Below are 18398 nucleotides of genomic sequence, written 5' to 3' on the forward strand. Positions count from 1 at the left end.
AAATATTTTGATTTGCTTTTTATCACGAGACCCATTGACTGGCCCACTAACATAAACGGCTGCCATCGACCTTGCATGTTTATGGATTTAGAGAGATACACATTTGGACTGAAAAATGTTCATACAGTAGTATTATCTCACCTAGCTAGTTACCATTTCATAAGGTCAACCAGATGACCTCTAACCTTTGACATTACCATGCTACTTACATGTAGAGCTAACATCCTCATAACACAGTCACTGCAAGTCATCCCAAATTGCTTTGTAAAGGGACCACCGTATACGTAAGCAATGGTTTGATACATCCTAAATCATGTACACACCAATCATAGTAACATTCCTGTGACTCTTGAAGTCAGCCAGTAGACCCCTGAACTTTAACTGAAATGCGTGTCCTAATTAAAATCAAATTTCCTGTGCAGTGGCGTATCAGGGGGGGGGGGCAAGTGCCCTGTGAACCACGTCATGGGGCCAAGAAAGGCATATTGAAATAATAATAATAAACACAACATAAAATTAAGTAAACTTTGATAATTGATAAAAACTAAAAGGGTCAGCACTTGGGGAGGGGGAGATTTGCACTTTCCAGTGGGGTTAAAATGACTGTTTTTTCCTGTGATCCTGTCATACCAAACATTGTCTCACTGACTTTGAGAAGCCATCATGGAGCAATTAATAATATCATCAGTCTTGTCTCAAGACCCTTCCATTATTATCTCTCAAGGTGGCTTGACACCAGAGACTACCAATGCATTTAAAGCCAAGCATGCACTATGCGATCCCATGCAACGCAATTTTTCAATAAATCGCATTTTGCATTAAATGTGAAAGTTCCAAGAAGTAATAATTTTGAGTTCGGCATAATGTTAGGAAAAATAAAATCATAATATCGCATTGCGGCAAGCCCTGTGGTCGGAGTAAAGTCCAAATCGGCTTCAAGTCGCAGCCAATGATGACGTCATCACGATTTGGATTTGAATTTGCTTTTACTCCTACAGGGAGGTTTGAACTAGGCTGAATTTCTATTTTCGTAGTCCTACCACTATTCTGAACTCTGAACGCTAAGATTTTATTGGTTCGAACGTTCAAATCAAATGTTATTACAATTTCTTTGGAATTCGGATCGCAACAAAACACATAGTGTAAGCGGGGCTTAAAGGCACATTCTCATCAGTTTCCATGGGGAGTTTGACACCATTTGAATATCAACCGCCCAGAGTGAAATTCAATTTATAACCCCAGTCCCACTGGCCCCAGCAAACGTAATGCCACTGGAAATGACCTTTATATGGTAACGTCACCATCTCCCTTCACCCTGGTAGAAGGGACTGACAGTTTCCGGAGGCTTAAGCAGGCTTGGCCAAAGGATTTCTCGCTGGCACACTGAGTTTGCTTTTCCCCAAAGCTGTCTCTAATCACATGTATTTCTAATGCTTTTTTTCACAAAGTCTGGGGTCAGCAAATAACAATCCACTCCCCATGAAAGCTGATTCCCATATGGCCTTAAAGAACAGCTTGTGTTAACCCGTTGACTGCTGAATTCTGTGATTTCTATAGGCTTTATACAGGGACAACCCCATTCTTGTAGGCAACAGATTAATTCAGAGCCAACAAATATGTTTTCTTTTGCCGTAACATTTGACTAAAAAAGAAGAAGTGCCACAAAATATTAAAGGTATAAATACAAAACCTTAAGTTAAAATAAGGTAAAGGTCAGTCCAGAGCCAGCCTGATTCCATGCAAGAAAAAATTAATGAAATAATGTTAAATGAGAAATAAACAAAATTTGAGTAAATGGCGACATGTAATTAATATAGTTGTGGGGGATAAGATGGATTAAATGTATAAGTATGCGCAGATTGGGTGGGGAAGAAGCACAAAATAATATGCAAATATATGAAATAATAAGACACGCAGATGGATAATTAATCTTCTGCCAAAAATCATACATGTACATGTTAGTATAAAGTTCATACTTTTAAAAGAGCACCCCTGATATTATAAACAGTGGTTGGCCAACAATGAAGTAATTCTTAAAGCCCTGTTGCGCACTGGCAAACAAAACTAAGCAAGCAAGGTTTTTTTTAATGGCTTTGGTTTTCTGAGAATAACAAATAAACATAACCCAAACATTTAAAACAAAAATAATTGAAGGAGAAATAATAAATAAATTATTAAAAAATGTTGCTTCCAAAAACATTTATTTCTGTCGCTATCAAAGCACAGTATCGCCCAAGAAAATGAAAAGAAATATACATGCTTTAACGTTACTTTCGTTATAAGTAATTTGGATGATGAGATGCTTGGTGATACATTGTAAGTGAAAAAGAAAATGAGTGACAGCACTGGCAGATCAAGGGGGGGGGGGCACATCTGGCTCGTGACCCCCCCCCCCCTTTTTGAGGACCATTATAAAAAAAAATTATGTAAATATGCCGTTTGAAAGTGAGGACCTTTTTTTTTTTGCTTGTCAAAATTTTCTCAGACAAAATGGCGTTCAATTTCAGATGAAAACCTTTTTTTTTTTGCTTGTCAAATTTTCATTGGGAAAATGTGCCCCCACCCCTTTTGGAAAATCCTGGATCCGCCCCTGAGTGACAGTATCTCAAATACACTCTGATGTATTTTCTTTCAGATCTTATATGAACAGCAATATAACCTATTCACGTTTGTTTCAACAGGGATAAATTTGATTGATATACAGACCCAAGACTTTCTTTCCTACACTAATAGATGCAAGCACTTGAAATATAACAAAATAACAGAAGAGAGGGGTTAACAATCCTAAAAGACACTGAATCAATTAAAGTCTTGGGGCATCACATTTAGAGCAATTCATTAAAAAAAATACCAGCCTCTTTCAAACAATTATTGATCTTTGTTCTGTATCATAAAAAGTTAAGACTATCACTGAAAACTACCCTATAAAACTTGATTTTGATTGACTGCTGAACCATGTTGCCATGTTACACTGTTTCTATGATAGTATGTTATGAAAGATGTAAATCTTTACAAAAGACAGAGAGAGAGGGGGGAGAGACAGAGAGAAAAAAAGCCAGAGGGGAGATGATAAAGAGAGAAAGGGAAATACAGAGAGAGATGAGAGAGCTCATGTACTCTGTCAAATGCAGTCAGGGTTGGCCTGTCACCAATGTCTGTAAATACAGTTTACAATTGCACTGACCTTTCAATCCACATCATTAACATATTGTTTTTCCCCTCATTTTTTTTTCTTATTCGTTATTGCTTCACAAAATGGGCATGTTCTTAACGAGACTAAAACTTGGGTAGAGCAAATTCAAGATATTTTAAAAGTATTTCATCTATTTGATGTTAAATCTCATATTTCATCTGAGATTTGAAAATGAACACAAACAAACAAAACCTCAGAATACTGTACAACCTTACACACAAATGACTGCAATCTGGGCCCTGTCTTACAAAGAGTTACGATTGATCTGATTGACCACAACTATGGACGGCCAGCAACGTCAACATATAAACTGCATGTTTCTTCTAAATTTTCTCTAGATCCCATGTATATTCATACAGATACCATGCATATTCATACATACATCCTTTTCTTGAACATTCCGTGCGCTTCTCTTTGTTAACAAAGGACAATGTGCGAATTTCCTGTGTGGCAAAAATTATGACAACGATGGATTTCCATATAGTTGAGGTTGATCGGATCAATTATAACTCTTTGTAAGAGGAGGCCCTGGTCTTAATACTGTATAAATGCCTATTATTATTTTGGGTCAAGAATTTGGTTAGGAGGCTGTATGCACGCAGGTCAAAATTTCAATTGAATGAAAGCTTACATCTGGAAATATGTTCTAACACACCCATCAGTTAACCATTAATGTACCGTAAGAATTAAGCATCTTCACTCACAAATTCTCTGCTTTGTCTGGCAAACAGAACAAAAGATCTTACCAAGTTTCCATGCTGTTATGCATCTGTAAAAAATGGACCAGAATCTCCGAACAAACTGCATTGACCAAAGCCTTTTGAGTAGCGCCATCTAAGGTAAGATTTGGGAAGGCTGGCATAAAAATGGACCCACAATACACCATTATTCCCTTCATAAACTCTCTATGCACCTTTGTGAAATATGATCAGTACATTGGTATATAATGGCTAAAACACATCCAGGTACAACACCCCCTTTAGAGGCAAATTTGCAGTTACAGAGAAGCAAGAATTATGCTCTTGGCTTCTGCATTTGTAAATCCTATCGGGTCAATACACGTATCGCCTGGCTCACATAGCTGATGAGTTAAAGCAACAGAACCAGCACAAATCTCCAATGTGTTCATTCAAGTACATGTATATAAAATGCCAAGTGTGTTTTCCTCTACTGTACAACGATAATAATAATATTAAATAAAGACCGAAGAATAAAGCCTGGACTAGCTGGCTGTGAAGGGACGCAATCTCTCTAGACTGATCTCCAAGGCAAGGCGTTGGTCGGTTAGCGTTCGCAGCTCCTGCTGCATCTCGCTGTTGTGCCGCGAGAGCTTCGTGTTCTCCTCCTTCTCTTGGCGGATCCGCGCCTGGACGGACTTCCTGTCACCCGTCCGGATCCTGCATTGAAAGGAGAGAAGGAAAGAAAGCATTAATCTACATTTGCCACTCTCAACGCAGGTGAAAATGGGTGCAGCGGTGCCTAATGATCTTTGTGATCACTGATTCTATGAAATTAATCTTCAATGAAATCTCTAAAATTTTCCAATAGTGACCTGTGAGACTTGTGGCATTGTGACCCCCAAATCAAATCAAATCAGATCATCCTCACTCACTTATGCATACATGAGCCAAATTCAAAATTGATACCTCAAGTTGTTCTCCAGTTGGTTCTTTAGGTGGTTCCTTGTAAGAACAAGATGTTTTCAGATATGTTATGACTATTATGACCCTTGGCATTATGATGACCTCCAAATCTAGTCAAATCATTGTCCGGCCAATATGCATACATGAACTGAGAGTGAAGATTGGACCACATTTGAAGTTGCCCTTATCAAATGGTCTTTACTTATCACAGAATGAAAATGGGACAGACAACACGAAAATATGATGCCACGTACAATTCCCTAAGGTGTACTCACTCTGCGACTCCAAGACTGACCGGTGCTGATAAATGTCTCTTTCTCTCTTTTGAAAACTGTTCTCTTCTCTTCTCAGCTTCCGTGTCCCCTGAGAGATGCCTCTCCTTGTTTGTTAGGTTGCAAGGTGACACCTGTAACCAGATATCTAGTATTAAACAGAGCTTCAGCAATTGATCATAATTAATGTGGCAGAATTGATTGCTTTGGCCGTGGAGTCCAATCATCGTGATAATCAATCGTTCATCAGAGGGCTGTATATAATTATGCATGTTTTCAATTCAATTCAATTTCAATACCATCTATGAGGAAATAATGCATCATTAAAAACAAATAGAACATGTATCAACAGTAAAAAAAATCCTGCAAATGCATGCTATTTACCCTCTCCCCATCAAGCCCTTAAAAGGAAATGAAAGAAAGAGCGTCTGAGTGAGTGTCACAACTTTGTTCAAAGTTTCTTATGTTGTGTAACTCTTCAATCAGGGTTCCCAGCTTTTCAAGAAAGCAAAATTCCCTGATTTTTCCCTGATGAAGATTAAAAATTCCCTGATAATCATTTAAACCCAATTCCCAGTTTCGTATGTTTGTTTTTTACATGTATTTTCAGTATAAAAACTGTACTGCAGTCAAAGAGGCTACACTAAAAAAAACCACCATAACCAGTCATTCAATGGATGTTATTTTGATACGCAACAAAACATAAGAGTCTGACTGACTACCATGCTTTCGACTTCTGGGTCGATCAAAATTCCCTGATGTTTCCCTCATTTGAGGCATTTTTCCCTGATTTGAGGTAGTTTTTAATCAAATTCCCTGACTGGAAAAAAGTAAAATAATTTTCCCTGATTTCTCTGATGGGCTGGGAACCCTGTCAATGTACACAGCCTCTCATGAAAACAATCAATGAAACTGAGGGAGTTAAAGAGGCTGTCACACTTAAGGCCACCGCACACATAACGATTGGTCTGCGACCCGATTTTTGAATAAAACATAGTAGAATTTGATACTGATATTGAGACACTGAATATCTTACTGTGTAATGTTCTAAATCATCGCACAAATACCTATGTTCAAATCTGTGACTATGCTAATATCCTTATTAGAATTCAAGTATTCGTAATGACGTCATAGCAATCGTACCATTGCCTACAATTACAATGTAGCTATTCATTTTAGCTATTGTATTTGTTTTACAGTATTTACAGGTTAAGGGGCTGACAGCCACTTAACCTGTATTATAAAACAAATAAATAGCTAAAATAAATAAATCATGATTCCTCTACCTTTCCATCTTCTACTCCTTCTTCAACAAGATCCTCTTCACTAGCCGATGGCCTTGGAGGGGGCACTGGAGGGACTGACTGCTCTATCTATTACACCAGAGATACAACAACAATGCAAAGAAGGAAATAAGATTAATAAAATTTTAAATTACTTGTGTTTGCACTGAGGAGATATGATGGGTATATTTTGAGAAGGGGAGGAAGAATGGTGGTGGTTCTTTTTTTACCCGATCGCTGAGAAAGCAAAAGCATGAATGCTTTTAAGCTTCAGGTCCTCTCTAAGGGGAATGGTTATGTAAACAGAGGGTCGTGTGTTCGAATCCCACCGCGGTCTAGCGTCCTTTGGCAAGGCGTTAATCCACACTTTGCCACTCTTGACCCAGGTGCTAAATGGGTACCCGGTAGGATGCGAAAGACATTGTATGTTTGAATTTGCCAGCGCCATAATAAGGCTGCGATGAATGCAAGGAATGCTCCCCAGGGAGTGGAAATTGTGCACTTTTTGTGCAGGATTGAAATGAATCCAATGACCGGGGTAATAATACGCTGTAACGCGCTTTGAGCCATTCTGGGAAAAGCACTATATAAAAATTGGCTATTATGGGGATAAAAGCCATACCAAAAGGCACTAGCACTAAAAGTGGGAATCGAACCTGGGTCACAGGATTGCAAAAGCACTGGTTTACCAACTGAGCTATCACGCCTCCTCAGACCTTTTGGTTGAATGTGGGTGGTTTGACGAGAGGGGGGGGGGGGGGGTTGGCTTCAGGAGATATCAAAGGACTAGGCCAATAAGATTCCAGAATTTGCAGTACCTTATAACATCTGTCTAAGAAAATCACCAACAACACTTTTCATGAAACGCTCCCCGAGGGTTAACTCACCGTTCTGTTGGTGTAGTCTAATGACACGCCTCTCCTGTCCATCTTTAAACTCGACGACTTGGCCTTCGTCGCTTCAAACTTGCTGAAATCGGCAAAGTCGTGTTCCGTTGACGACATATCCATGCTTTGGGTCTTACTTTGCTGCAAGTAGAGAAAATTGATGATCATGATGAGATGACAATATCAAATGGTACAGGCAATCTACTGTCTGGTACTGAGACTAGTGTACCTGCGTTTAAAAGAAGTGCATCATTGTGGAGCCTGGGGACAAGACTACATGATAACAATCTGACATGATAACATATCTGAATGACACGCACCTTAAAACCTAAGTTAACAACAACAACGACATAAAAATACATTTTTTAACCAAGGTTCTAGTAATGCATACCTCATTAGCGCATTATTTTTGCCAGATTGCTTTCTATATTGGTTACATGTACATTGACTCTCTATAACCACGTACCGGAAAGGCAGTGCCTACCAAACTACTCTAGTAGCAGAAAAAGTATCCAACCATTCCCATCTACCCATCCAGGATATTTGCAGCACAATTTCTGAACTTTGAAAATGAAACCGTATTGCTTCTACACAAACCTGCAACCTGCCTCGTGCACCTTATCCTACACCACAACAGATTGCAATCTCTAACAGTCTATCCAAGAATAAACCATCGACAGAGACTCTTAATTTTATATGACGATACTAAACCTAGCCACCACCCCACAGTAGTAAATGATAGCCATCCTTCTAAACCACTATACTTTGTCTCTATAAAATGTAGGTTCTGCAGTTTCTAATCTGAATAGATGACAGGGGAGCATTTCATGAAACAAATAGTCTCAATGGTTCTCACTGACTTGTTATAAGCTATGGAAATCCTTGCATCTGATTGGCTCAGAGCAAAGTTGTCAGTGAAAATCATATGACTATTTGATTCATGAAACACTCCTCTTGATGTATTGGTTTCACACTGGTGAGGTCAGTGTTCAAAATAAGATAAACAAGGTGTATCAAAAGAAACGCACAAAAACTTTCACATCTTATTCTGAGTGACAACAGTATCAAAATCAGTGCAAAGAATGTCATATCTCTTGTAAGTACATGTACACACAATAGCATTTGAATATTTTTTAACGAGGTTTCTATGACCATGCATCACCGTACCAAATGGTTTTGAAAAATTGCATGCCTAATTGCAGTTAGTCAGTCCGCTGTCTACATAATATCTTGGACACAATGACCATTCATAAGTGAAAATTTAAGAATCCTCAGTGATGATTTTTATGTGTTTTTGGTATTATCTAAGAACCTTCTGCTTTCAAAATACTTATCGAATCCGAAACCAAGATATATTGCTTCTTTCTTGAGGAGATGATAATATACATGTAGTTTTGTTAACATTAATCTATCAATTCAATCTGCAGTGCAGGTGAACAAATTTTGCAAACACTTCATTATGCACAAACAGTTATGCACCTGTGGAATGGTTATTAACTGTACCTACAAGTTTTATCGTCACGAATCTGATAATATTTTTGCAAACAAATATATGGAAGATGTTGTTCCTTTTCTGACACACCCTGTAGAACTATTCTGAAGCTGGGTTTACAAATATCATAATACTTTTATCTCTTTGGTTGAACTATATATACAGTTAGACTTCAATTCACCAGTTGAGTTTCTTTCATTGCTGATGGAATAAAACCATTTTGCTTACTCAAAGCTCTTAAGATGAATCTTCACAATTTTCTTTCATAAAATGAAAATGAAACTATGGACAATTGCCATTGATAAACATTTTATGATACTCTCCAGACCTTCTGCTTTCATTTGATCATTAATATTATTTTTTTTCTTGGGGGCAGGGCATTACTCTGTAAAATTGTTTCTTTACTTTGCTGTCATTATTTTTTTCTTGGAGGGTGGGGGAGAGTGATATCATCATCATCATCATCATCATCATCATCATCCTCCTCCTCCCTCCTCCTCCTCATCATCCTCCTCCTCCTCCTTCTCCTCCTCCTCCTCCTCATCATCATCATCATCATCATCATCATCCTCCTCCCTCCTCCTCATCATCCTCCTCCTCCTTCTCCTCCTCCTTCTCCTCCTCCTCCTCCTCATCATCATCATCATCACCACCATCACCACAATAGCCACCATCTTCCTCCTCTTCCTCATCACAACCATCACTTTTTAAATGGATAAATACCTGAACTTGCTGAGCTGTAGGTCTTGGTGGTATTACTGGACGGGGTGATGAAACACTACTGGATTTTTCTACGAAGAAGAACATAAAAAGAAGATAAAAATCGTCCAGATACACACACCAATATTCTTCAGTACACCTGATGGTAGGATGTGCAACCACTATCAAATTGCCTATGATTAAGTTGGATCTTGTACATACATGTATATACTACACTAAATAAAACAACAACAAATACAGTACATAGGGCAAGGAGCGAATCACGCCAATAGGATCAAGAACAGCCATGCAGCCCATTTCATAAAGAGTTACAATGATTGTAACAATGCAATTATGATAACTACCATGGTAACGGGGCTCTGCAGCCAATCACAATCAAGGTTTTCATGGTAGTTAAATTAATAACAAATTAACCATTGTTTTAGTCTTTACAAAATGGGCCGCTGGTACATTACAGGACAGCCACAGTGAACAGCTATTGCATAGATATACAGTTGTGTTTAAAAGTTAGTGAACCCCACAAAAAATGCACTCCTTCATGCCGACTGTTGAATGTAGAAACATAACTACAATGTTTAGCGATCTAAGAGAAACAAACTTTATTGAATGTACTAAAAGCTGTGTGCACCGGAATCGGTAGACTAGCTTAGCCGGGGTAATATAGGAGCGCCTTGAGCACCTACATGTAGCAAGGTGGACACGTGCGCTATACAAATCCTGTATTATTATTATTCATTATTACTATTTTTCACCTGAATTCCCAATTAAATATCTCAACCATGGCAGAACTTTAACGCTTTCAATTATGGTCATTTTCTGGTGGGATTCGTTAACTTTTGAGCACCACTGTACAACTAACTTTGAATTGGACAGAGGGGAAATGCCCCACTCTCCCATTCCAGTACAGAAACAAAACAAATTCTCCTGATATACTTGTGTACACGTATAATCTGAATCGTGCCCAGGAATAGCACACGTTCATGGTAAACAATCCAAACAAAGCAAATCATAACCATCAATGCTGCTTCATTTTTGTTTTTAAAAATCAAGAAAAGTTGATGTACTCAAATCATACTAAAAAGGTAAGTTAACACAAGCTACATGTACATGTAACTTCAGCACTACATGTACATGTACATGTACTTGTTTTCTATGGACTGTACATCTCTTGCAGCAAAGTTTCTATTGGAAGAGAATTACTTCCTTCATCTTTTTGTCTGTCTCCCTGTGATGTTTGAACAATTATTTAAATGAATTTTTGTATATATTTTTCACGATGCACCTTTACCCATGAGAGACAACTAAAAGGAAAGAAAACCCAGAAGAAATTTCTTTTTCACAGCAACCCGTCTTACCATCCTGGAACACAAGATTAAGATCGAGCGAGCTTGAACGAGAATGATTACGTTGATGCTTCCGAGGGGGTAGGGGCGGGGCAGCCGCCCCTCCCTCCGTAGGCTCCGGAGGAGGCAAGGCTCCTTTCAACATGGCCGAGTTCAGAGACTTGCTCAGCCGCGGCCGAGGCAGGGTGGTACCTGCGTAAGCCAGGGCACTGCGCGAATCAACGGTGCCCTCTCTTGACCGCCGCTGATCCGCATCTCGAGTCATTGTCTTCGTCGGGTGGGGCGCTTTCCTCTTGGTCTTGCCGCTGGAAGGAGGCGGCAGAGCCTGATCGACCTTTGACCCATGGTGATGGGCCTTAGTCGCGTTCTGAGTTTGAGGGCGGGGAGGGGCGTGGCCTCGGGGCGACTCTCCTCCGGTCTCTGTAGTCACCGCACCTTGTCTATACAGGGGCAGTCGCCCTGGGGTGTGCATACTTATAGTTGCACCTGTGTGAGACCTAGATATAATGCAAGGTGCCCGAATGGAGCCAAAAGAGTGACAAAATAATCTATGCAAATAATCTACCCCCCCCCTCCCATCAACAAGACTGAAAAAGTAACTATGCAAATTGTTTTTCTCATTTACAGGCCTATTCAAGATATTGAATGAAAAAATTCTATACTATAGAACTGGATATAATTGAATATTACATTTCTTCATACCCATTGCTTTGAAAGAGACTTCTAAAAAACAATGCAAACTAACAATATGATTGTGAAATATTGAATCAATTGTCAATATTGATTGAAAATACGTTTATTCTACATGTAAATATCAAATTTGTCAATATGTTGCCATTTTAGGGGGCTCAGATCCAATCCTATTCATAGGCTCCTTGTGTTAGATTTGAAATACAGAGTTTTCACAAAAAAGGAAACACGTTTATAATAGTCAAATATTTTCCTTCAAAATGTCAAATTCTAGGACATTTCACTCTTTATTTTAAATGAAAGTGAGAACAAATCAAACTTTGATCAAATGCACATATATGCAAGTTGTTACAGATGGAAGATTCATTCCAATAAAAGTCTTAATTATGCTAGAATTAAAAAAAAAGTAAACCCTTATAAAAGCCAGTATGAATTATCATGCAAAATCCAAATAGAAAAAATCCCAACTGCAACTCATAGAGTGAAAAGTGAACATAAAAATGAAGTGTGTTGGTAATTATGTGTGCATGTGTGTGAGGGTGTGCATGTATTCAAATATATCATTAAAGTAAGTAAAGTTTATACCCAAATTCAATACTTGTAAGCTTCATCAACAATATCAGCAAATGCTGATATGCTGACGTTTTCATATTACGACAATAGAAAGTGAAAATCTTAACTTGGCATTTAAATTTAATTTGGTAAAACATTGAATAATTCTTGCAAAGTTCTTAAGTACTTGAATCCTCACACTCGGACACAATGTGTTTTTTTAATGTTATTGCAATATTAGAAATTTAATTGCTGCCAGAATTTTTATATGAACCCCCCCCCCCCCACTTCAGATCTCAGATACTGATCGCCGCGAAAATTTGCACAGGTGTAGAACCAGATGTGAACTACAAGACTGTCTGTATAGTAAGTTTTCAAAAAAATAATTTACTATATTTTTAAGTAGTTATGCAAAGAAAAGGATGAGATTATTTTTTTACATTTAACTCACTTTTTGAAGCTAGTAGAATGCTAATTTTTGGTAAAAATATTAAATGTTGCATATCTACCAAATATCTACGAATAAATGTACCAAAACATAATTAATGAATTAAGTATTTTTTCAGTTTGTGACTTCTTTGTTTTAACTTCACATTTGCTTTTTATTGTTTTTTAATGACATTTTTTGGTCACTCTTTTACGTTTTTAAACAAAATGAAATAAATCGATGTAAACCAACATTTATGATTTTTTGTTTGGAAACACAATTTGCATTGACTTTGTACACAAAATCACGTATTTGTGTCATTTTGAGTCTGACATGCACTAACAAAATGTTGCATAATTTCATAACTGCATATCCAGGTATTGCAAATTTGGTCTTAAAGGAAGCGCATGACTTGAAAGTAAAAAGTCTGCGAGCAGCGCTGTCAAAAAATTGTTGAGGGGGGGTCAGTTAGACCATTCCTCAGTTAACTAAGGGTAAATGAATACTCCTAGGTGTAATTAATCTATATGTTTGATGTTGTGAGAAATGTGAAATTAAGTGAAATTGAAACTGACGCTAACTAATAAATCATTCAGAGGTCTTCCCCCCCCCCCCTCCCCACTAAGAAAAAAAAATTGGGAAGGGACAAGGGGCTATTTCATCCGTTTCATATTAATACATATTGTCTTTTAATTTGTTATATTCATTTGTATTCTGGATGTTTGCTAGAAATGATAAATAAACTTAAATCAAAACTGACGCTGAAACATTTTATCATTTGGATGTTTTCTCCCTCCCACTACAACAATCTTTGTGACAATCAACCTATTTCATCCAAAGTTCATAATAATGCAAACTGTCTTTTAAATATGTAATGCACCTGTATTCTGGATATTGTGAGAAATTATAAATTAACTGAAATTGAAACCGACACTAAAACATTTTATCATCAGTACATGTACATGTAAGTCCCCCTCCCCATAAAAAAAAGAAAAGGGCACTATTTCATTAAACTTAAAGTTGTGATAACTTTTCCAATTAACAAGTCATGATTCCACAGAAACCTTCATTTGATAGGCTGTTGAGCCATGTTACCATGGCAATTACTTTAATAGCAAAATGGGCCCTAATTTCATAGAAACCCAAACGTGGGCCCCTTGATAGAATAATACTAACAGCTGTATCCCTAATACCTCCCTAAATCTAATTAATCACATTTTTATTTAATATTAGCACAGCACATGTGTTAAAGTGTGTGTTGAAAAACAATACATATTCTGTGATTCAATAGAATGGTAATAAAGAAGTAAAGAATTAGCTTGGCATGCTGAAAATATAGGTGCAAGTTTGACAGGTGAGAGTGCTCAAAAGAGAAGAAAAAAAAGACAGCATACCTATTTTCCTCCAATTCACTAGAAAAGTGAAATAAAAATGATGCAAAACAACAAATCAGAAAAGAAAAATTGCAAAGCTGAACACCATGATCAATAAAAAAAAAAAACTGCAAGCAAATCAAACAAAAAAAGAACAGGTAAAAAAAAATTTAAGTCTTGAAAAAAAAAACGCATTGCACATCATTCAAATAAAACAGAATACAGGAGATAAGTGTATAGAGTTCTTGAACTTCCAAACAAATAGGAATGATGTCTACAAGATAACAATGTATAGATGAATTAAAAAATATATATATTTAAGTCCTTGAATGTTGATTATAAAAATAACCCATGTTTCCAAACTAAGAAGCAACCATTCTTTCATGTCAAGTTTACGATAAAAAAGGTAAATCCTCCTTATTTCAAACTAAGTTTTTAACGAAAGTAATTTCAGCAATATAATTTTTTCAGGAATGTTCCAACATTCATTGATTAACTTTTAAAGTCAAAACCAGGGGAGTACCCTGCACACCTGCACAATGGGTGAAACATAAATTTAAAAAAAAATTATAATGATATGAAATTTCCATTGCACAGATGGGTAAAAAAACTGATATTTCAAAGGTAATACATTTCTAACGAAATCCATATCCCCCACCAATAAAAAGAAAAAGGCAAACGGTTTGATGAATATTTTTCACAAAAAATATGAATACCAAAAAAATGATAAAAAAGAAGTGAAATATAAAGGGGAATAAGAGTACCCTTAACTTCAAAATTTCAAACAAAAGGAAATCCCTCCTTTACAAAACTAAAAATAAAACCCCCACCTTTAAGTACCAACTCAGTAACACACACAAAACACGGCATTAGCTCTGCTGTAAAATCTTACAATTGAAGTCATGTCCAGCTTAAACTTTTCAATCAGTCAATCATATTTTAACAGCTTTTAACGTAATCTTTGCTTTGACCGATCGTTTGACAGCTAATGTAAACTTCGTTTTTTATTGGTCAAAAGAAGGATTAAACAGCTATGTATGTAATCTTTTTTTTTGATTGGTCAAAAAGAAGGTAGCTTACATGCATGTAATCTTTGTTTTGATTGGTCAAGTATATGGATTTGACAGATAATGTTATCTTTGAATTTGATTGGTCAAAGAGTCAGATTAAAGAATAAATGTTCCACAACTGTGAGGAAGTTTTTATTCTGATTTTTTTTTTTTTTTTTGGGGGGTGGTCAAGAATTACTGGACTTTCAATCAATCGTAATTTTTAGGAAGCCTCATTTCATCAAATCAGAGAAGATTATATTCATCCAAGCAATAAAGACTGGATTCAGAATATTTTTGATGTTTTCCAATTCTCAAATGACCACATAATCATAGTGTGATCTTTTAACTGATTTCCTAATCAAAAGAAATAGATGGAAGTACTTTTTTTTTTCGTTAAGCAACTAGTAAGCTCAGAATTAACATTCTGGTTTTTTATATAATGTCTCTAACATATACACGTAAATGTATTTATTCTTTAAAAAAACACAGGCAAAAATAAAATGCACTGATTTAGATTAGCTATTTGAATTAAATGAACATGAATCTTGATCTCCATGCTTTACTGTTCAGCTCTATATGCTAACATTACAAAGTTTTAGCATGTAACTGCATCATTTTTTTTCTTTTTCTGTCTTCTTTCTGAACTACATTTGACACGACAGCATATTTTCTGAAATAATTCAATTGAAAAAGTAAGGATCAGATACAAATAAAAAATATGGATTTCTTGATATTTAAATACGTTTTTTGTTTGAATCTAATTTACAGATGACTTGATATTACAAGAATAAATTGATATGTGTCATGCATTAAAACTAAATTTGTGCACTGGATAACTACTTCTCAATGATGATGAAATGAGGCTTGGAGCTACATGTATGTTAGTAAAGTGTTTGAAGGGCTTAATTTCTATGAAGTCAACACTCTTATTACCTTGACCGATTTCTAGGGACACGGGGGTAGGGTGCAACCTGCTCGATCGACCCCTCTCCAGTCTGGCTGGGAGGGGCGGCTAAGAAGTTAAAAACAAAAAGATGAGATGCAAAGTTAAACTAGGGTCATGAGAAGGGTTATGTATAATAGGACAGGCAAAAATGCAGTGCATACTAATACATGACTACAGTGTATTCATGACTATTCCTTGAAAGAAAAAAATATGCAGATACAAAGACAGTAATAAAGAGAAAGGAGAAAGAAAGGCCTATCAATATCAAACATAATTGAATATCTCACTGGTTCACAGCTATTTGGTCTCATACTTATTGATCTAATACCTGTGTCATCTTATCCTGATTTGGTCGAATTCCAGAGTCATCAAATCTCTGGTGAGTGTTTCATGAAAGTTGTCAGCACTAACTAAATTGTCAGTGCTGACAATTTCAGTGAAATCCTTGGTTTTGATTGGCTGAAAGGCACTGGCTTCTGACTGTTACTATGGTAACTGTCGGAGAAAGACAACTTCTCGGTGCTAACAACTTTCCTGAAACGGTCCCCGGAACGTTTGGCCACGATTTGGTTAAATTCTAGGGTCATATATTAATTCCTGACTTGGGTCAAATTCCAGAGTCATCTAATCCTCACTTGTTCTCTATATTGCAGAGGCCATCATGTAATCCCGACATGGTATCATTCTCAATTCATAAAATCCAAACTTAGTCTCCTTCTCAGGTTGCATGGTATAACAACCACATATTCCACATACAGGAATACATTTGCAGTTCCTTGCACAATGTTGGATCATTTTGTGTCTGTGAAATAGCTGCTCAAGATAGGTCGTTTGTCATCTTGGTCAACAACAAGAACTGCCGCGAAGATCTCTAAACACATGTAGGTTGCTACAGGGATCATTTCTAGAGACAGAGATAACACATTCCATTCCTGTAGAAATCTTCCAATGGTGCAAACCTCAGCAAAATTCTCTTCCTAGAAAACCATCCTTGAACCTCACATTACTAGTGCCATGAAAGTCATAGCCACTTTTCTGGTTAGGGTTGCACTAAGCCAGACACTGCTGATGCTCCCAGAGATTTGAGCGGTACACTTGGTGCACTACATGTATGTCCTGGGTGCCATACTGTAGGTGCACTGTGCTCATAGCAGGAGAACCAACTCAGACATGACATCAACATTTTCCCAGAAAACATCTCTCTTGGAGGAAGGCTTTCTGGAGAGCAAGTCTCCCTGAAGGATGCCTGACCCAAATGTCATTACCTGCGAAGAAACCTGCCGGTTATCCAGAGAGTTTAGTCCTCTTGGACAAAGGCTTCCTGGAGGGCAAGTTTCCCTGGAGGACAACTGACAAAATGGCATCTCCCGTGCAGAAAACTCGCCAGAGCACTTGTAAAGAAGAAAATAAATCTTAATCTTGTGTTCCAAGTATGGCTAGCAGACTGTAGTATCATTTCACAAGTTTTTTTTGTTGAAACTTAAGTTTCAATTCATCTTCAAAATATTTCACTCTTTGTAAATATATCAAATGAAGAGCAACTTAACATCTTAATGTACGTGTATGTGTACCACGTAAATTTTTGGTAAACATAAGAGTGGTAACGAATAACATTAATACTTTTATTGTTTCCACTTGTTTTCAAGATCCTTGGATTAAAATATTTTCTGCTTATCCAAGTTGTTACCTTTTCCATTCAATTTCCATGAACAACTCTTTATGTAACACATTTTCACATCAATACATAAATTTTGTACATATACACAATAAATAACATTTACATATAACAGCCAAAAGCAGGGTATTATTACTGGGTGTGTGAACGATCATGAATCAGGTGTGTCTGGGTCAAGATGTTTGTGGTGGCTTGTTCAGAAAAGAAAGCAGTCACATTTCTTAAATCATGTTTATACGGAAGGGGAACTGTGCAACATGGAATTGTGCACCACTGAATTAAATCATACAATTCAGTTCAATAATTGTTTCAGTTCAAAGTTCTTTGCAGCTCTATCCAGCTCTATTGTGCAAGCAGCATCTCAGCTTTTTTTGTGATTGTGAAATTTAGTCTATTTTCATTTGTTTATTCAATAATAATTGATTGTTTTCTGCAAAACAAAATATTAATGATACTTAGAATTATAATAATGAAGACGTGCTGCATTCATATGAATTCCTGAACGAGCCCTTGTGGTATTGATAGGGTACACATAATACATGAACACAACAGAATGAGGTGTTGAAGGATACAATACTACTTGCGTGTAGAAGGTATTACAAGGAAAAGGTGAAGGTTATATACAGGAATATATACATTTATGCACAAATTTGTTAAATAAAATGCACTGTTTGCTTTTTTTAAGGGATTGTCTGGGCTGAAAATATTTATATTTAAAAAAACAGAGTAAAATTCACAAAGCAAAATGCTGAAAATTTCATCGAAATCGGAGAACAAATAACAAAGTTATTGAATTTTAAAGTTTATCAATATTTTGTGAAAACAGTTATACATGTATGCACATCATCAT

At 36.8% G+C, this 18398-nt stretch overlaps 1 protein-coding gene across 4 annotated transcripts in view; it reads right to left on the bottom strand.

Annotated features, from left to right (window-relative positions):
- Positions 1-52: 52 nt before the first annotated feature.
- Positions 53-18398, bottom strand: part of LOC129259420 (ralBP1-associated Eps domain-containing protein 2-like) — a 58554-nt gene continuing 40208 nt past the window's right edge. For 2 of the 4 annotated variants that reach the window (XM_064098550.1, XM_064098552.1), the window contains 8 exons: positions 15861-15939; positions 13897-13914; positions 10846-11330; positions 9494-9561; positions 7279-7419; positions 6395-6481; positions 5112-5242; positions 53-4590 (listed from right to left, as the gene is read on the bottom strand). In XM_064098550.1, the coding sequence (XP_063954620.1) occupies positions 4416-4590; positions 5112-5242; positions 6395-6481; positions 7279-7419; positions 9494-9561; positions 10846-11330; positions 13897-13914; positions 15861-15939 (1184 nt within the window). In that variant the 3' untranslated portion in view covers positions 53-4415. The remainder of the gene's footprint in view (positions 4591-5111; positions 5243-6394; positions 6482-7278; positions 7420-9493; positions 9562-10845; positions 11331-13896; positions 13915-15860; positions 15940-18398) is intronic. The other 2 variants (XM_064098551.1, XM_064098553.1) reach the window with 1 other exon arrangement.

This window comes from Lytechinus pictus, chromosome 4, assembly GCF_037042905.1.
Source record: "Lytechinus pictus isolate F3 Inbred chromosome 4, Lp3.0, whole genome shotgun sequence".
Taxonomy (NCBI): Eukaryota; Metazoa; Echinodermata; class Echinoidea; order Temnopleuroida; family Toxopneustidae; genus Lytechinus; species Lytechinus pictus.